Source organism: Nilaparvata lugens, chromosome 3 (genome assembly GCF_014356525.2).
Source record: "Nilaparvata lugens isolate BPH chromosome 3, ASM1435652v1, whole genome shotgun sequence".
In the NCBI taxonomy this organism is placed as follows: domain Eukaryota; kingdom Metazoa; phylum Arthropoda; class Insecta; order Hemiptera; family Delphacidae; genus Nilaparvata; species Nilaparvata lugens.
Genome location: NC_052506.1, coordinates 47,222,773 through 47,243,890, shown reverse-complemented (window position 1 = coordinate 47,243,890; position 21,118 = coordinate 47,222,773). Strand labels below are relative to the sequence as shown.

Here is a 21,118-nt window from a genome sequence, read left to right as displayed (position 1 = left end):
GCATGAAACAAGGTAAAGGGCATTAACAGAATTTCTGTAATTTCTCGTCGGAATTGGAATCTTTTGGAGAAGAGAAAAAACACATCACCAGATACTTTGGAGATTCGTCTTACCAGAATTTTCATTTTCATGAACCGTAAACCTCCAAGGGAATTTTCTTCTCGTATGATGAGTGTATTTTCTTCAAGTGTCACATGAGTTCAATTTAGAAGTAATTGGAGAATGATTTTACTAATAGTCAACGGTTCTCTAGTTAGAAGCCTTGAACTAATAAGACTCATAAAATAGTTTTTATTTGTTTGGGGTTTTGGGGGGGGGGTTCACTATTTGAATTTCCATTAGGAATCCTGAATGGGTGGAAAATTCAGTGGGTGAGAGTTCCACTATCAAAAGAATTAAAACACCAAACGACAGAACTATGTGTTGATTGATTTCCTGTGTTGATTCACTACTTGGAAAAATCTACCTTCAGAAAACGAAGTCTTTAAATTTGATAAAATGAAAATAATAGATCCAGAATCACACTCTAGAATAAGAGAAAGTGGTGAAAATGATAGGGAATTTCAACTTTTTCTATGTTGGAAGTTTTTATTTATGAAGCTCTGAAAATAAAAACTCATATCCACAAAGAATGCGTATTACAAACACAGACTCAACAATAACATGAACAATAATTTATATGAATAATTATGGTAGAAAACAAAACTCTTACTTACATAGTGAATGACTAGCTACATCCTACATGGTAACTTATTTTATTCAATACTGTATTTTTACTGGTCCATTGATACAGGGAGATTTTGGTCATAGTATTTAGAATTCACTCTCTTTCTCTGTGGACAGTGACATCGCATTGGAAAGTATTTTCTACTTTTGATTCATCATCCTCCACAGAGTGAGATCTCAGTTTTCCCAAGTCAAACGAATTGCTTCGCTTGTTGAGCTTCTGAAAAACAGCATATAAGATACTAAATAAAACAGCAAATACCATACTGAAGAAATACAATGTTTTATAACAATACGGTACCATTCAAAAATTATTAAAATTGTTCGAAATCTAGAATGTCACTTAAAATTCAGATTTATTCTTTTAGGTTCTTTATGGAATTATTTCTACTTAATTGGGAACACATTATATCTATCCACTAATAGTTGAGATGTAATACCATAGCATAGAGAAAAAAAGCATATTTAACTATTTCATCTTTATTGCAATACTTATATTTCAATCTATACACCGGTTGAATGATGAAGAAAATAATGAATTCCATATAAGCTAAATGTTTTGATGGTGTCACACGTGACTCAACTAATGTCCATCAACACCCGACAGAATATCTCTCATATTTGAGTTTGATTCTATTGCATGGAATAACAGTTTAAATAAGCAAAGTTAGTTGTTTATTTAAACTGACATTACATGCAATAGAGAATTTGCATGACCAAGAACAAGACATAAAGTCCAAGACCATGAGCTTGCATGACATTTTTTGAACAAGACAAATGTTTATGCTATCAACATGCTACCTACTAACATGAATAATATGTTTAGGATGTGAAGCTAAAAAGGTATTTAATACGTTCAATGATCACTTACATTCTTTATTCTGACACTTTGACTACCTCTACAGAATCTAGAAGAGCGAGTACGCTTCGATCCAGACTTGTTACGGATTCCAATCTGTGAGAAAGAAAAAATATCGTCTAATCAAAATGGTTCAATTATAGGGTGATAATAAGATTTTTCCATTCCATGAATAGCTTCATCCCATCATTTATATCTTCTCAACGGGTGATTAGTTTATCAAGTTGGATATTTTCCATCAAGTTCAAACCCAAAGATGATGAGATGAAGCTGATGAGATTAGAAATAAGTAGGCCAAGTGAAAAAAGATGAAATGATTTCAAAGCTTTGTGAAAGACCAGTAAGATAGTTGAATAAATAGAAGAAGAGTTCTCCTTCGAATCTATTAATAATTATTGAATTATGATTTCAATTAAGATTTTAAGAAATTCACATTTTTAGATTTTGAAGAGACATTTTACAAAACTTACATCTCTATCAAATAGTCTAGCATTGTCCAGACCGGATTTTCCTCGCAAGGGCTTACTTTGAGTCTTCTCTCTAGCTTCGTTCTGCTTCATAATTTGCCTGAAAAAATTTCTTCATGAATCTACATTGAATGTAGAAATTACATTTAAATTTATTAATTTAATTTTTAATCAATCTAGAATTCAATCAGTTTACCGTATATTTTTTCATCAATCCACATTAACTAGGACTAGGGTGCATTACATTTATTATTGGATGTATTATAGGTTGTGTATTTATAATATTGCTTGAAGATATGACTTTGATGATATATTGTTCTAAATTCTAATCACTCCTTAGAAAAATATCTTTTTAGCAATTTGAAAATATGTATTGAACTTGGAAAAATGTTGATGCTATAGGATTCAGAATTGAAAAAAAATATTAGTGAGTTTTTAATCTAGGCTCATTTAACAGTCGATATTTAGTTTATAAATGGATCATTTTCTTAATAGAGGAATAACAAATCTTTAAATTCATAGATAATTGAGTTTTATCATTTTTATACAATAATTGAAAAAATTCTCAAATAGTCTCATTTCATGAATCAGATAGCCAATGAGTAAATAAGTTAGAAAGAAAATTAAAATGTTTACTAGATTCCATGTTTTGTTAAATGAGATTTACCAGATTATTATTGTTACAATTTATTAGAGAAGGGTAGAATTCAACTTACTTGGCTTTCCTCTTGAGAATTTCTTGAGCATGTGGATAGAAAACAAGTGCTTCATTCAGATCACTCTTGCTCAATACAAACAGATTCGAAAAACCAGGAGATCTGAAAAAAACATTAACCAGTTTCAATAAAATAACACAGTTTATTTGAGAAGAGAGATTGTGGTTGATTTCTTGTAAAGCTCATTAGAGCTTGTAATGAAGTTTAAATTTAATGCCACCAATTCATAATTTTAGATAAATTATCACAGAATCCATAGATAAATATCCGGTAATTTATTTGTGTAGCAGAAAGTGTTGAAATTGGAATATAGGACCCGCATGCAGAATCACATCCTCATCAATTTACTGAGTCGGTATAAAATATTATTATATAATTTCAGATAATGAATTACCATTGCAAAGACATATTTTATTTGGTTTACGAATATCAGATTGCCTTAATGCATCATGTTTGTAATTAATTTGGTAGATAGAATAATAGTGAATAGGAAATCCTTAGCTTAAAATATTGATGGAAAGCTTATCAAGTAGGTTCAGAGATTTTTGAACATTGATTCATATAATTATTAATTATTTTGAAAATATTAGGCTGGTGTTGGACAATTACACACCTGACATCAGCAGTACGCCGATTATCTCCAGAAAGTGAGAGTAAGCTGATTTCGCCAAAAACAGAGCCTTCGGTGAGAGTGGCCAGCACTTCCGATCCATCTTCGCCAGAAACAACTTGAACCTGCCCTGTTTTCACTATGTACATTTCCCTACCGACCTCACCCTGAAATCATGAATATCCCAAGTAAAATCAAGGTAGATAATTTTATGATTAGATTAAATTAATAAATTATAATTGAGTATTTAATTTTGGCAACATAGTAATGTCTTATTTCTCTTAATTGTTAAGATAAATCAGAATTGAACTTCAATCGTCCTTCATGCTATTTTGTGAAATTTGTAGAACGGAAGTTGAAAGTTGAATTACCTTAAATAAAGCATTTATTTTTTTTCTGAATACTTATTATACTGAGGGTCCTCCAATATTATCATCATGCATTATTACGGTAATGTCTAAGGAAGGAGGCTGTTAAATTAGGATAAAATAAACGGGATAGAATAGAATATATTGAATCACAATAAACACTACCTAATGGAGCATTGCTCAGTAGTGACCAAAGCATATGCTCATAAGGTTTTGCTCATGAGCATTAGGTAGAAGCATAAACATTTGCTCATTTTTATATAAGCTTTACCTTATGCTCCTGAACTCTGGAGCAAATGCTCACGTATTTTAAGGATTTTTCATCAGCTGATTCGCCTTTGTGGCCTTACTTTGTATCGCTCACGTAAGCGCTAAACTTTACTTTTTATAGCTCACGTAAGCGCTAAATATGCATGTATAGACACCGCTTGTGTTTGCGTCGTCTGCTCTTTTCTTTTGTCATGAATTGAGTTTTAGGTTAGTTGAGTTTTGAATTTTTTAATTATTGCGTGAAAAAATGTCATCTCTATAATAATTTTCAGCATAATCTTATAATCTCAATAGCCTTCTTATAATCGTCTACACTCTCATCTTCTTAAATGCCTATTTCCTATTCTGTGATGGCTATCAGATAGGTATCTTTTGTATATATCCCTCAACTATTGGTTGTGATCGTATCTGGCAGAGTTTCCTCTTACTCACACGAATTAGTTGAGCTATTTCACTATGAGCAAAAGGTAAAAAGCTGCTCCAGACTAGACTCACCTTTTTCAAGCATTTGCTTTAAAAGTTGAGCAAACGCTCTAGTTAATTCACACACTTTTGAGCATAAGCTTTTACTTTTAAGCAAATGCTCAAACTATTGTTTTGATGAGCATGAGCAAAGGTTTTGCTCACGTTTATTCATAGAAAATGAAACATAATTATGCTCCATATTTTAGAAGTTTAAGCAAATGCTCAACTTTCTTCATATGGCCCTATATGAGAAAACAAAATAAGGTTGAGAAACAATCAGAGTATTTAAGCAATACCTACTATTAATTCAGGCCCTACAACTAATCAATGACGTCATAACATGTACATTGATTCTTCCTAGAATCACAGTAGAGTTTCTACTAGCTTATCAATGTATGCTCTCCAACTTTTGTTGCTGTATTTTTTATTGCGTGAAATACTATTTAAACTCAAGATTGAAGATATTTGTATTTTATTAAATAGCAATTTGAAAAAAAGTTAAAAAATCATTTGCAATGCATGTGTTTGGAAAAAAATATGCTTGAAAATTCTAAATCCATCTACATGACAATAACGTCCAACGTTATTCAATCAAACGTTTCCAGCTCTGATTGTATCAATGGAGTTTTAGTACAACCAAATACATGAAAAATTGAAGCCCAAGAATGAACAAAATACTATCAACTAGATAAGAGATTTAGACTCAGGTAAATGAGTGAAATGATAAACAACTATTACGTATACGTGATTACGTTTCTCATGAAACTAAGTGAACATCAACACTAAACAGGCAATCTACAATAAAAATTAGAATTTAGAAAAAGTCTAAAAATTAGAAAGTAATAACAGTTTTAATAATTTACCTTCTTACAAATATAATCTCCAGGCAGATAAAGGACAGGTCGCAGTTTCAACACAAGGTCCCTCAAAAGTGCTTCATCACAATCCTTGAATAGTTGCACTTTGTTCAATGTGTGAAAATGTACGTTGATGGCCACATCAGTTTTCATTTTGTCAGGCAACGAGTCCAAAATTCGACTTTCATCTGTGGAAGGATAAATTCTAAGTCAATATTTCATTCTAAGAGGAGCAAACATTAGGCTCTATACCTACCACTGTATCACTTTACAATACATTAACGTTGAAAATGAGATTTTATAAAAATCCGTGTTTATATATAAGTTCGGGAAGGAACAGTTTTGGGCTAGGTCTGATCATGTAATTGATTTGTGTATTATGACAAATAAATAAATAGGTAATATAATAATGTCAGCCTTTCAATAGAGACTTTTCAGGAATATTCTATTGACACCATAAGAACTAACAGATCTGAATAGCCCAGGAACCTTTAGGGATACCATTATGAAGAATTATAATATATTATATTTATAAATATAAAATATAAATATATCAATATTATAGATTATAATATATATTATACAATCACAAAATTGATATTTCTATTAATAATAATGGGGGTTTCCTTACATATACTAAAAGAAAAACACATAACGCACAGTTTCATAATTTAAAAATTGAAAATAGATTTATAAAAAATGAATTTGAAAATTAGAAAAAAGAACATTTAGCTATTGGAAGCCGCAATTACCTAACGTATGCTGCTGTTCCCAAGTGAAAGAGAACCAGGTCTTTACGCGTTCTATGACTTTGGGTGGAAGATTCATGCGGCGCATGTGGTCCATTGCATCGTCGACTCGTTTGCGGTACTCAGTCTGCAACCGAGTTGCGTTCGCTATTATATCTCTTATCTACAACAGAAAACATAAACAGTAAATGATTCGGTCGTACATGTTGCAGTTACATACATTTTTTATTGAAGTGTTTCCGTTCCATAGTTAAGTCTATCAAGAGCAGATGCCTTTTCTGTTGCATTGATTTAAAACAACTTCTTAAAGAGTGAGAAGCAAATTTTCGGTGTGATGAGATGAATATTTAGTCATAATGCCACCTTTAAAACTAGGAAATCTGGATGTATTTCTAAGTTGAATTTCAGGATTGATTCAATTCAGATTGAAATGTATTATTATTGATCATAAGAAAGGGATACAGTTATCATGTATACCCAAAGTATAACAGTTATAGTTTGTGTAAAATAAGTTGAGACTTGGCCCTCCATCCGAAAAAATTTCAAGGTTGCCAGTTGGTGTAAAATGGCAACTTTCTCGAATTTCCAATTCAACGTCAGAATTGGATGTAGAATATCATCCCCCATCTCCTACTAGTGCTAGAAAAGTTTCAGGGTTAAAGGATTAAAAGAAAATTCAACTTTAATGATAAAATTGGAATCATCGCGAAAATTTTCTTTTTGAATATCACTTCTCTCAGAATCATTGAGCGTCGTAATGCGTAATAATTGTATATCAAGTTAACGGGGAGAACGTCTCCTTTCTATTGGTGTCTAGATAATTTTTATCCTACCTATAGTATTTTTCATTTAATGATTATGTTCGTCAATGTCGAGACATTTCAAGCAGAAAACATGAAATTTTCGACATGCTAGAAACTTTTTTGTTTCAAAAGAAAAATGGGTGGGGAAAGCGAGAAAGTTTCTCAGAAATAATTGAAATTATTTTTCCAATTGTCAAAAGTAGTCGGAAAATCGTATTTTGGTCTCCAAGGAATTTTAAAGTTAGGAGAACGGCTGCATGGTATGCATTGTGTAGTCGTGTATTTGACTGAATCATTTCAAACGTAAGCAGCTGATTGCCTCTAGAAAGGCTGCAATGAAACACTGCTTGGATTATTCCAGTCAAAGACCTTAGAGAGATATCTTTAAGGTCTTTGATTCCAGGCGAGGTTGTCATTTTCACTATAATAGTTCATTGTACTGAACTTGGTGAAGGTTCGTATCAATAAGGATAATAGAAACGTATTGATAAACACATTAACTAGAACCAACTATCCTGCACTATTGGAACGCATAAGGAATGAAGATTGGGAAGAAATCTATACCGTGAATGGAAGCATTGACACTATTATGGATAAATTTGTCGATCGTTTGACCAGTCTCATCAATCAATGCAGGAAGGTAAAAGAGATACCTAACAGACTTCGTCCCCTGAAGCCCTGGATATCTGAAGGCATCATAAGATCAATAATCACGCGGGACAAAATGCATTCTAGACTCAGAAGAGATCCTAATATCTTAAAGAATGAATATAAAGTTTATCGTAATGGTTTGAATAAGATCATAAATCATGCAAAGGAAGTCTACTATAAAGGGAAAATTGAAAATTGTAATAACAACAGCATGAAGTTGTGGAAGTGCATAAACGAAGTTATAGGTGAGGACAGTATCAAGGACAAGAGTACTGAACTTGATGCTCACTCCCTCAACAATTATTTCACAAATGTGGGTAAATTACAAGCTCAAACTATCAATATCCCTGATAATACTGGTGATCGATTTCCTGCAATACAGATCGATAACACGTTTTTTATGAGACCAACGTGCCCAGTTGAGGTTGAGGCAACTATTAAAAATCTAAGAACAACTGCAGTCCTGGTATTGATAGTCTAGGTAATATTACGCTGAAGAAAATAGCCAATTTTATATTTCAACCTCTCGCTTTCATTTTTAATAGATGCTTTGAGGAGGGATATTTTCCCGATCACCTCAAATCAGCCAAAATAAAACCTCTATTCAAACAAGTTGACCCGACTAATCCCTGTAATTATAGACCGATTAGTCTTATCAGCAACCTTGCTAAAATAATGGAGAAACTAATAAAGTCAAGAGTTGTTTCTTTCTTGAATCTTAACAAAATAATCAACAAGAACCAATTCGGTTTCCAAAATGGTAAAAGTACATCTGACGCTCTAATAAAATTCGTCAATACTTTATCTGATAAAATAAACTCCAATAAGAAAACTATTGCGGTCTTCCTGGATATACGCAAAGCTTTTGATACAATACCTCATAATACTTTGTTCAATAAACTGGAGTCCTATGGTTTCAGAGGAGTCTCGCTTAAATTGTTCAAAAGCTATCTGAGTAATAGAACCCAGTCCCTAACCATAAATGATCAATCTAGTGTAACTAACTTAACTTCTTATGGTCTTCCTCAAGGTACTGTACTTTCTCCCATCCTTTTCATACTCTATGTAAATGACTTTTTAAATTTAAGACTTCTAAACTCAACTGTGATATCCTTTGCAGATGATACTGCAGGTATTTTATCAGATATGCAGCTATTTTTCACGGTAATTCATGGAATGAAGTTCATACCATAGCTGAAAATAATATGCTTTTAATTAAGAGGTGGTTAGATAGGAATACCTTAAGTTTGAATATTGAAAAAACGAATTACATAACTTTCTCTGCAAATAGAGTAGGGCAGCCCAACGAGAATCAAGATTTGAGACTCCATTCTCAGTGCAATTTAAACTTGGGTAATTGTGATTGTCCCACCATTAAAAAAGTCAATAATACTGAGTACTTGGGAATCATAATTGATGAAAACCTTAAATGGGATGTTCATATTAATTACATATGTAGAAAAATTAGATATTTATCTATTAAAGTTTACCAAGTTAACAGAATTCTTAATAAGAACCACCTGAAAATGATGTATCATGGTCTAGTCAAGTCAATTCTGCAGTATGGCATAGTTGTTTGGGGAGGCTGTTTCAACTGTCATATTGCTGAATTATTTGTAGCACAAAAACTGATAATTAAAACTATATTAAGCAAACCCAGGCTCTATCCAACGGATATGGTTTTTAGTGATTTTGAGGTCATGACTATACGTCAATTATACATAAAAACCGTAATTGAGTACTTAATAAAATATAGATCCGATTTTCCTCTCACAATAAACTCTACACTTAATTATTATAATCTAAGGGCCACTGCTAACAAATATGTAACCTATAACACTAATATTGAATGTATAAGGAGGCAGTTAATTTACATAGGTACTAAAATAATAAACCTCATTCCAAATCACTTTCTCATGGACAATAAGATCAGCGGAAAAATTAAACTGGATATAAAAAACTGGACATACAGTAATTTCTTCTTCCATTTAGATATATGACTCGAGATTTCTGCTCCAGCATTGTTTTTTCATTTTTCAGTGGACTCGCTTACCTTTATTTTGAGTACCTATTCCTCTGTTTTTTTCCTTCACCCATTTCTCCCTTACCTTTTTCCCTCATTACTTCTCTTCTCTTCTTTGCCTGCCTATTACATGGGAAACCATAGTTGGCTAAGTATCTTCCTCTCTTTTTTTCTCTTCTCCAACACACCCAACCACAAAGCCCATGGTTTTTTATATTTGTAACATTTTATTGTGTTTTATTTGTTTCATAATTCTTTGTAATTTTGTTTTGTCTTGTTTTGTGTGTTTTTAATAAATAAATAAAATAAAATTGAAATTGAAAATTGAATCATGTGGCTTGCAGTTGCTGAATTTTTCAATTGTTCTGTATGGTATTTTGTTTTTGTTGATCCCAGCTATTGATAGCATATGATGGCACACCATTAAGCCGCTATCCTTGACTTTGAAACTCCTGAGAGGCCAAAATACGTTCTTCGGAGTACCTACGTTTGACAATTGAAAAAATAACTTCAATTATTTCTGAGAAACTTTCCCGCTTTCACCACCCATTTTTCTTTTGAAACAAAAAAGTTTCCAGCATGTCGAAAATTTCATGTTTTCTGTTCGAAATGTCTCGACATTGACGAACATAATCATTCATTAAAAAATAACTATAAGTCGAATGAAAATTATCCAGACACCAATAGAAAGGAGACCATGATTCTGAGAGAAGTAATATTCGAAAGAGAAAAACATTTTCGCGATTTTTCCAATTTTATCATAAAAGTTGAATTTCCTTTTAATCCTTCAACCCTGAAACTTTTCTAGCACTATCAGGATATCGGGGATGATATTCTACATCCAATTCTGACATTGAATTGGAAATTTGAGAAAGTTGCAATTTTACACGATTTGGCAACCCTGTAATTTCTTGGGATGGAGGGCCAAGTCTCAACTTATTTTACACAAACTATAAGATATGTGATGACACAAGAGCGTTTAGTTCAGTTTTGTCAATTTTATTCAAGATTAAACTACAAATCAGAATGATCTGTTTGCATAGATCAGATAGAAGCTGCAAGTTATTCCACTTTGTTATCTGGAAGAATGCTTATTCTTACCTGGCCAATGAGGAGAGCAAATACAAAAACACCCATCAACCAGCAGGCAGTCATGAAAAGGTATTCTAGCTCATTTTCTGGCCTCGGATTTTTCCCAATGGATGTTGCAGTTTTGGTAGCAAAGTAGAAACAACGAATATAACTATAAAAAAGTTTATTAATAGTAGCTGTTCGTAAAAGAGAAAACGTTTCAATTATAGATTTAAAAAAATATTAAAAGTTTGAATCTAGTACCCATACACAATATTACAGAATTAGAAACAATTGTAAATGCATATCAGTAGGCATACTCAAATAGAGAACATACCCAATATACTTCATATTCAGAGATCATACTCATGATACTGAAACAATCTAGAATGAGAATTAAGTTGTTGAACTAGGCTGTGTTTTAATTCATATCTTGCTTCTCCTTAATAAATAATATTTTAGGATAATACATCTCTGGAAAGTTTCATTTCTGTTTTGTTTTGAGTACTGTAGCTGTTGCTTTTCTTTGATCTTTTTTTAACAAAAATGCGCACAGGTTCAACATCTATGCAGGTATAATTTTCCCATTAATTTTTTTTTTTTTTTTTAAACATCTTTATTGCCCATAAAAACAAAATACAAAATAAAAAACTTACAAAAGAAATATTCTAGATTATATTAATATATTATGCTATTTTACATATAAATTAAAATTACATGGCACCACCCAGCAAGGGCAAAACCCTGACCGCTGAGTGAGAGTATCAGCTGTTAGACAATATTAAAAATTTATTTACTAATAATCAAAGCTACAAAAAAATCGAAGTTAACAATAAATTACTAGTCTAGTAATTATAATATTTGACTGATGTCGAAGAAAAAATTTTGTATCACCCACTTATTTATCTGTTCCATCCTCTGTCTACCCCTATTAGAAAGATATTCTGACAATGCATTTGGCATTATATTTATTATTTTGAGCTAAGATACCCCAATTGTCTTCTCACTATTGTCAAATCTGAATAGTTAATATTATAAATGTTATGAGATGTAACTCTCAGGTTATACATAGAAACGTTATTATTCACTGTAAATTCCTCCTTCCTCATCCATGCATAATAGAGAAGTTTCTTTATATAAATTTGACGTACTGTCATCACTTTAAATTCGGCAAATGTTTCACTACTAGAAAAAGCCCTTGGCTTATTAAGAATTGCTTTTATTATCATTTTTTGAAATGTAAAAATTTTATTCATGAAAACATCATACGCTCCTCCCCATACCACTAACCCATATTGCAGCACCGATTGAACATAGGCAAAGTAAAGGACCCTAAGTAATTTAATGTCTAATATTTTACGGACTTTATAAAAGATAAAGGAAATAAATTTTAAGCGTTTACAAATATATTCTATATGAGGCTCCCACTTAAGGTTATAATCAACCATGATGCCCAGATACTTTATAGATTTTTCATTTTTTAGTTTAGGGCATGCACAATCCTTCCATTTTTCAAAATCACAATTTGTATGTATTTTTAAATTCATAGCATCATTTGGTTGACCAACTATTGTAGGAGAAAATGTAATATATTTAGTTTTTGATGTATTTATACTCAATGTATTAATATCAAGCCATTGTTTAACCATGGATATTACTCTTTCTGCTCTCGAGTACGTCTCTAACCATGCTCCACTACTCCACTCCACTACTTGTAATTACTCCATTACTGATACCACTACTTGTAATTACTCCATTACTGATACTCAGACCATACTCACATGGGAAAGTATTCACAAAGGCATATTTATTTATCGTATACGCCATATCTTGTCTTCAATTGAATTAAGGAAAAATTTTGCAATATAACTTTTGTTCTGTAGGATATGTACTGAGCGATCAGAATATGGTGGTACCGATTTTCGATAGAATCAATTTTGCCACTGTCATCAATCATGTAATTGATGAGATATAAATTTTCTTGAAGGATTATTAACAGGAAACGCCTATACTGATCCTTTTTATGATATGATTTCAAGAAATATTAGTATTTTTAAGATTTTTTTCAGTAGTGTTTATAAGAGATTATGTTTGTTTTCCAACAGTAATGTACCTGATTAGAAATATACCATATTGATATAACTTAATTACATACAAACTTTTTTCTATAAATAGTTGTTTTTGGAATACAATATTTGTGACATTGAAAACTCACGCATTTCCTTCTCCATTGAAGACCCACTTGTTGGTGCCGAGTCCCTCCTTCACTGACACAGCGTAGTAGGCACATGCATTCAAGTGGACCAGGTAGATCATGTAAGTCAATGTTCTGGCCACCCTAACTATGTAAGGCGAGGATAATACATTATCAAAGTGGTTGAAAAATTCCCAAAATGTAGAAAGCTGAAACAAAAATACATAGTTAAGAGCTTCAAAATAACTTATGATGTAACTAACACACATAGGAGTTTTAACATGTTTATTATAGTTTAATAATATATGAGGAACTTAAGCGAGAAGCAAGCAATATATTCTCATTTTGAATAACTGAATCATCTGGAGTGGAATGTAGAAGAAACACGTAACGGAGAGCAGACTGATTGTGAAATAAATTACAGTTTCTTTATTGATAAATGAGAATGAATACAATTAAAATATTACATAGCTTAAGTAACTGAAATTAAAATATCAATAATGAGATTTGGAGGTTACAAATTTCAACATTAACTTCCTCACTTCCTCTTCTTCTTAGTCTTTTCCCACTCAGGTGGGGTCGGCGTTTCGGATCAGTCGCTTCCAGGAGTATCGGTCATGATCTTGAGCGATGCAATTTTACCATTTCTTCCTGGGTCTTCCCCTCTTCCTAGTGCCTTCCTCCAACTTTTCCTTTCAACTTTAACTTCTATCTTTTATATACAGAATGTTTACCAACTCCCTACCAATACTGTAGGTCATTGTTCCTTGGTGAGAAACATAAATCCAAATATCATATTTAAATTGTCCGGAAGTCTTCAGTTATACTCACACAGCGGCCATTTTGCTTTTTTCACTTATTATTTTTTTCTAAATAATGGTTGAACATACGAGACTGAAACTTTGCACAATCATTTATCACAATTTTAATTTTTCAAATTCATAAAACAAAATGGCGGCCATTTAAAATTGTGTTTCTTAAATAACTCAGAAACCGATGGTTTTACAAAAACATCACAAGAATAACTTTTTTAGTAAATTTAATTACCTATCGATTAGTACCAGAGTTTTCAAGATTGGACCAATATTAACTGAGATATGGCAGCTTTAGTGGTTGGTGACCGACTTTTTGAGGGTTATGTAACGTTATTTTATTGTTTGAAATGACCTAAAATTGCTTACTATTAACATCCAATGCAAATAGACATTGTTGCATCATTGAGGCGACTCTATTAGCATGCCTTGGTTTGCACTGCAACAAACTTTCAGTGGTCACATATCACTAAGGCAGCCATATCTCAGTTAATATTGGTCCAATCTTGAAAACTCTGGTACTAATCGATAGGTAATTAAATTTACTAAAAAAGTTATTCTTGTAATTTTTTTGCAAAACCATCGGTTTCTGAGTTATTTAAGAAACACAATTTTAAATGGCCGCTATTTTGTTTTATGAATTTGAAAAATTATCATAATGTTTTTGTAGCTTTGTCCAGTTGTAATAAATGATTGTGCAAAGTTTCAGTTCCGTATGTTCAACCATTATTTGGAAAAAAATAATAAGTGTAAAAAGCAAAATGGCCGCTGTGTGAGTGACTGAAGGCTTCCGGACAATTTAAATATAATATTTAGATATGTTTTCTGCCCAGGAACAATGCCCTAGGGATGCAATGGTAGGGAGTTCGTAAACACTCTGTATTTTGGATTCTGGTTGAACCGATAACTGCATGCATGATTATACAGCATTATTATTTTGTTAATTTGAATTTTAGGAACAAATAATAATTAGCGTCAATCATTTGAATGAGAATAATTGAAATGGTTAGAATTAATATTGCTATTATGATGTTCAGTTATGAGAATTAAATTTTGTACGTATGACATACCTTCAATAACCTTGGAAGTCTAAAAAGAGCATTCATCTCACGGAGAGAGACGTACAGCATGTCTATTGGAATGAGAGAGAGCATATCCATCTGAAATCATCCTATCACATTAAACATTATATTCGAATATTATTAAAACATTATATTTTAATGTTAGGGGATATAAGTACACGCGTAAAAACTTGAATTGCAACAAGAAACAAATGAGTACCTAATAATAGAAATTAATTACAACAAAAATTCATTTTACAATGTACAAATCGAGTCTTAGATCAACTACATTCCATCAATGGAAACTATTAATTGGTTGATAATAAACAAATCCTATACCCTTCCAATAAACATACACCACTCATAAATATTCATACACCATAATTGAATAAAAACACAACCCCTGTGACCAAACCCCTCACATTTTCAAGTTGGTCGTGTACCAAATAAAACAGTGTAGAATTTGACAACATATTTGTGTTTTTATTCAATTATGGAACGGTTGTACAATATTGACAATGACTCAGTCGAATTTATTCATACACCACTCATACATATTCATACACGACTCATAACCATTCATTCATTCTCATACACCCCAAAGGATTCATGGTATGAGAAGCTGTACTCTTGTTGAAATATTACACATCTATCACTATTACTCTGATAAGAATCGAAGTTGTATATTAATATTTCATTGAAAGTAAAAAGTATGTTTTCGACCGAGCTCAAGATTATAAAAATTGATATTTCAAAGAAGACAATTATCTGTGAGATTATGAAATTGAAATAAGAAATCATCCGTTGCCATTAACACTCGAAACGAAATGTCATGCATGTTATTTATTGCAAAAGTTAATATTGGAAAAAAGATCGATCCTTTCTGAACAAAGTATTTTCACGTCTAAGAAACTTTCTCGAAATGAATATAAAAAACCATCATTTCTTAACCAACCTTAAATTGCAATTTCTTCATGTAATTGCTCCTGGTGAGCTTGGGGTCGTGAACCCAGAAGCCTTGATCGATGTACATTATTCTCGGCTTGACTACCATCAGATCCAGGAAGTAGATGGCGTCCATCGAGCAGTCCAGTATCAGCCAGGTGTGCATATTATCCTCGGTCTGGTAGGGAAACGTTATCCTCAGTGGAATAACCCAACAGTTATAGAGGTAGGAAAACGTTACCAACGTCAGCCAAGTAACATAGAAATAACCTGCAACAAGTTGAGCAAGTATTGAAATCGTTGTATAATTTCAGACTACTTTTCAAGTTTACAGCACTGAATTCTCAAGCTCTCCCCATCTTTATATTATTTTATCCTATCGATATATTTACCCTTTTTTATTTCACTATTTATTATTATGAGTAATTATAAGATCATGTAGTATTATTATGAGAATGTAATGAAATCATGTCATGTAACCGTGTTATCATTTAGGATGATTTGTAAAACTGTGAATATTATTGTAAATAGTATTAATATTTCATAGTATTGTAAACTATAAATATATTGTCATGTAACCATGTTACCATAGGCGACAAGCCTAGTAACAATTGAAAAATGAAATCTATCTATCTATCTTTTGGAAAAAGTTCCATGCTTCAACTTTCTAGAGTTCCTGGGATGAGTCAAGAGTAAGTAGATTTTATAGAGTGTTAGGAAAGTAATTGCATTGTTCCTTAAGTATATCATTTCCATAATTCAAGTTGACAGTGACATTCCGAACACCAGTGGATTAGAAAAATCCTTTCAAATAAAGAGGAAAAATTACATTGATAATGAGTACTTGATCAAACAAAATTATTTCTTGGTTTCTTTACGCAAACCTGAACAAATATAAATGTTTCTGAATGATACTATGACCATCATTATCTGTAGGTGTTAGAAACTTATTAAAGGAAAGAAAAATTAAACCAAACCACTCACTTTGCGTACTCTAAATCTTCCTTGGAAAATATAAACGTTGTTAAATGTGGAAATTAAAAAATCAAAGTACCCTCTTTCTACTCTATTTGATCTCTCACGACATGTTTCAACTAGTAATGTAATTTTCAAGTGAGAAAGCTCTCTTGAAAATGAAATTATAAGTCTTAAAATGTCGTGAGAAATAAAATAAAGTAGGAAACGGCTACTTTGATTTTTTAATTTTTACATGAATATGAGTAGCACTTACGTCCTTAAATATATTTCTAAAGGTAGCAAATATTTACTCTAATTTCTCTGTTTATCTTTCTCTCAAACCTGGAAATCTTATACTCAATTCCTTTGATATGAGATACAGGTAACTTAATGAATGATTAATTAAAAGTTAATATTTTATAACTTGTTTTATACGGTAGTGTATGTAACTTGATTAGTAGATGATAAATCTTGAAAAAGACATATTCTTACTAAATAAGTACGAACTGTGCTAGATTACTTACTCTGAGGCTCACAGACGGTTCGACATGTTCTGAACCTGGCCCGCACCGATTCACAAACCGATATTGTCGAACCCCATTCCTGGGAAAACCATCGAACAATCTGGTCGCGCTTTCGCAGTGGAGATGGATAGATGCTATTGCCTTCTTCTGAAACATACATAATATTGTCCCTCTCACTTGCAACATCCAAAAAACTTTATTATTCAAAATAATTATTCAGGTAACAGACAACTCAATAAAAATATTTCACATTATTTGATTTTCATTAGCTGCTTCATAAATTATTAGAAAGCTCTTGAAATAATAATTATTGTAGAACCTTTAGAAAAATATTTGTTATATATCGTAAAAATAGTGTTAATAAAAAAATCCTATGATAGAGCTAATTAATTTTTGTCACAATTACTAAACGGGAATCCAAATGAATCGCTAGAGTTTAATATTCATTTTCAATTGCAATATCATAATGATTCTTATCTCTAATTTCATTAAATTGAACAATGTCGTAAAAGATGTATAATAAAATGAAATAAAACACTATAGACCTGTTAAGTGAGTGAGTAAACATATTATGTTGCCTATTCTAATGAAATTTTATAGAATCAAAACCTTGATGATGATCATCATCATTGTTGAGTTGAAACACAGTTGATCAGTTGACTCAGCTTGAGTTTGAACTTCATACCATGTTTTATTTCTAATTTTATTTACATTTTATCATAATCTAGAATGATTATGAAAAATTTTAATGTTTTAGTAAATCAACAGATGATCAACAATGGAACGATAGTTGGGTGTAACATTGGCCGTATACCTGGATCACTACTGACAGTTGAAGGCGTTGGTGGGAATTCTAGTCTGTTACGCATGCGTGCTGCTCTCTCCGCAAACGCTTGCGCATAGATCTGTAAACGTCTTTGAACTAGTTGCTGTTGATCATCCGATTCTCTCCTGAAAAATTAAAATATTATAATGAATTATTAAAGAGATGATAAGCAGAGAGAATTTAATGCTATTATTATTATTTCTTTTCTGCTACTAACAACGTCATTCAATTCAACATAAGTACATTCAATCAAGCACATTCAATTGTATCACACAAGTACTGAATGATTATAAAGATTGTACACTAGTCATAGAGGCTAGTATCACATATAGGCTACTAGTCACACTGATCTAATATTTGGCTTATTTTGGTATCGACAAAACAAGGAGAGTAACAGTTATATATTCTAGTCAGACATTTGTTAAAATATAATTCCAAATCCAAAACTATTTTAAACAATACCTACATTTCACAGTAATAATTCTTAATTCATTATTATTCTATTGTAAAAGGCCAATCAAACAATCATAACCAGTAGGGACCAGATATGTGTGTGAGAGAATCTTTCGGTTGGTTCTACTATAAGAATAATAATAGAAGTATTTTTAAACAGGAGTGAGAACATTGATTTCAATTTCCTGTCGAAAGTAATATTTGATCTACTTGATCAAGTAGAAGAGCCATCTCCCTAGTTCATAGATTCAATTGAAAAATTCACAATTATCATATGAACAATGCTTACCAATGACAATGCCTTGCCATAATTCAAGCACTCACCATTGCTCATCATGACGTACGTCAATCGATAATGACGATGATCGAAAACTCTAAGGGTCGGTCTCACACTTCAAGACACACATGATAAGACAAAAGTCTGAAGATGTCAAACGTTAAAAATACAATTATTTTGAATTTGAAGCCTATTCAATTAATCGGACCCAACAGAAAAGATGAGAAGAGTAAAATAAATTATTCCTCATTATTAAAGAATATAATGAGAAATATAAATATGTATTCCCTTATTTCTAACTCATATAAACTCAAAAACCTTACTAATGACGAAATCAACCATATGCACAAGGCAATATAATCTTATAAAAGAGTGAATAAAATGTTGAAAATGTTTACTTACTTGTTAAGTTCACTATCATTAGCTGAGAATGTGGTTTCAGACTGCTGGCATTGTGTTGAAGTCGAAACTGAATAGTATGATGTATCTTTTGATTCAATGTCAGTTCTATCGATAGCATATTTTGTTATTTGCATAGCCTCGAGGCTGAAATCTGGAAACAATCCTCATTTACAATCCAAGTTACTCAATTGCACAATGAAGAATAAAGTTTTGAAAAAAATCAGTAAACATGGTACATTGTTCTTTTTAAAATGTATGTATTCAGGACCACTTATTTTTTATTTATAAAATAGCATCATAGTACCCTTTTCTTGAAATTTTTTTATTATAAAATAACAGATTAAAAACACAAATTAATCCAAGAAAAACAGCGATAAAATCTTTTATTTTATATTAAAAACTTTAAAAAAGGGTACTATGCTGTTATTTTATAAATAAATTGAATGAGTTATTCATGAGATACCTATAGATTGATATTAAAAAAGTGCAAGCCTTGGCAGAAAAATGAAATTTGGCAAAAATAAAGTACAAAAGAGTTTGTGTCCAAGAAAATTCTCTAAAAATAGCTCTTGATATAGCACATACATGCTATTTCAGTTAACAACACTGGAGGCTACACTCTCGACGACAGAGCTTTTTAGGATAAAATTTCTACCAGATTTAAATGAAATAGACAGAATTTGATGATAATATGTTCATCGGGTATTTGGAAGAGAATGTCTCATAAGGAAAACTTTATAATGAAAATGAACTTGAATCAATATAACGATAAAAATGGATTATATATTTGATTGGAGATGAATACAATTCTTCAATCTCGGATTAATGCCTCACATACATCTTCATTCATTTGAATGGTGAGATTCGAAACATAAACAAAATAAGAGTAATAAACACATACCTTTATTTTTTATATTTTCTCGGCGATTTGTAGGACACCAGTTAAGAACAGCAGGATTCTTTTTCAATGTTACATCAGGATACACCACTCGATGCTGAAAAATATATGTTTTTTATCTACATTTTCAACAAATTCTATAATTTGCATTGAAGATAAATTTTTATTTTATTTGACCAAAATTTCAATAAATTAATAAAATTAAAAAATTATATAGACTATTTACAAAAATTAGATTGAACCAGGAACAATTTTTTGATTTTGGTATCACACTTGAGTATCAAATACGAGGCAGAAGGAATGAAATGAAAACTGACGACGCTAATAGCAGACACAAACTCATATCTTTAGTTTATTGATTTCACCCACATCAATATGGTATTCATAAGAAGAATAAACGAATATACTGTAGAATTATGCTGGTGCCAGGCAGAAATATCATACAGTAAACTAGTTATACAAGTGCAACCAATACTAGTTGTTTGGGAAAATTCAATTCATGGTGGAAGTAATGTGATTTCTATACAGCTTAGGAACTGTTGAAGATATTACCATAGAGAAAAGATAGCATAGGACATCTTCTTATGCTACATTTTCTCTACGATATTACCTAGAGGTACCTGAGATAAATATTAAGGATATATGTACTAATCGAATGATGATCATTCATCAATAATAAGTACACTGAGGATAGCTTCAACAGGAATTCACCCACACCTGCCACAATATTCCTTTTCAGACTTTTATAATATAGGTAATATAGGAATGATATTTCTCAAATTTATCAACTAGTGATCTTTGTTTTATTTTAAAACAAGTTTGAACTCATTGGGTAACAATCGAGTGTCAAAATAACATTTATTTATTCATCTATTGTACAAAACACTATAATCATAATATAATAATGACATTAGAGGAAAAACTAGGCTGAGCCTGTACAATAAAGAGAATGATGGTTTTTGCAAATGACGATTGAATATTTCTATGAATAAAGTACAACTGAAGAAGGACTTTCATTTTGAGAAGTGAGCCTTGAGGTTAGTGAACCTTTTTTAATGAAAAAAGCAACAAATATAGAAATAATTCTCAAAGGGTAGGTAGGGTATATTTGTTAGTTGCAGTCAGAAGCATGAA

The 21,118-nt window shown here is 31.5% G+C and overlaps 1 protein-coding gene across 5 annotated transcripts in view; it reads right to left on the bottom strand.

Annotated features, from left to right (window-relative positions):
* The window catches only part of LOC111050151 (cyclic nucleotide-gated cation channel beta-1), a 53,375-nt gene that overhangs the window by 21,017 nt on the left and 11,240 nt on the right, over nucleotides 1–21,118 (bottom strand). For 2 of the 5 annotated variants that reach the window (XR_005570795.1, XR_005570794.1), the window contains exons 3-17: nucleotides 19,988–20,081; nucleotides 19,087–19,237; nucleotides 17,943–18,079; nucleotides 17,129–17,275; nucleotides 15,658–15,917; nucleotides 14,712–14,801; nucleotides 12,851–13,038; nucleotides 10,666–10,807; nucleotides 6,091–6,250; nucleotides 5,345–5,526; nucleotides 3,382–3,545; nucleotides 2,769–2,870; nucleotides 2,056–2,152; nucleotides 1,598–1,681; nucleotides 717–946 (exon numbers count right to left, since the gene is read on the bottom strand). Coding sequence is in view for 3 of the 5 variants with exons in the window: in XM_022336419.2 (XP_022192111.1) it covers nucleotides 821–946; nucleotides 1,598–1,681; nucleotides 2,056–2,152; nucleotides 2,769–2,870; nucleotides 3,382–3,545; nucleotides 5,345–5,526; nucleotides 6,091–6,250; nucleotides 10,666–10,807; nucleotides 12,851–13,038; nucleotides 14,712–14,801; nucleotides 15,658–15,917; nucleotides 17,129–17,275; nucleotides 17,943–18,079; nucleotides 19,087–19,237; nucleotides 19,988–20,081 (2,124 nt within the window). In the remaining 2 variants the exon portion in view is untranslated. Of the gene's footprint in view, nucleotides 1–566; nucleotides 947–1,597; nucleotides 1,682–2,055; nucleotides 2,153–2,768; nucleotides 2,871–3,381; nucleotides 3,546–5,344; nucleotides 5,527–6,090; nucleotides 6,251–10,665; nucleotides 10,808–12,850; nucleotides 13,039–14,711; nucleotides 14,802–15,657; nucleotides 15,918–17,128; nucleotides 17,276–17,942; nucleotides 18,080–19,086; nucleotides 19,238–19,987; nucleotides 20,082–21,118 lie in introns of those variants that run through there. The other 3 variants (XM_022336419.2, XM_039423904.1, XM_022336420.2) reach the window with 3 other exon arrangements.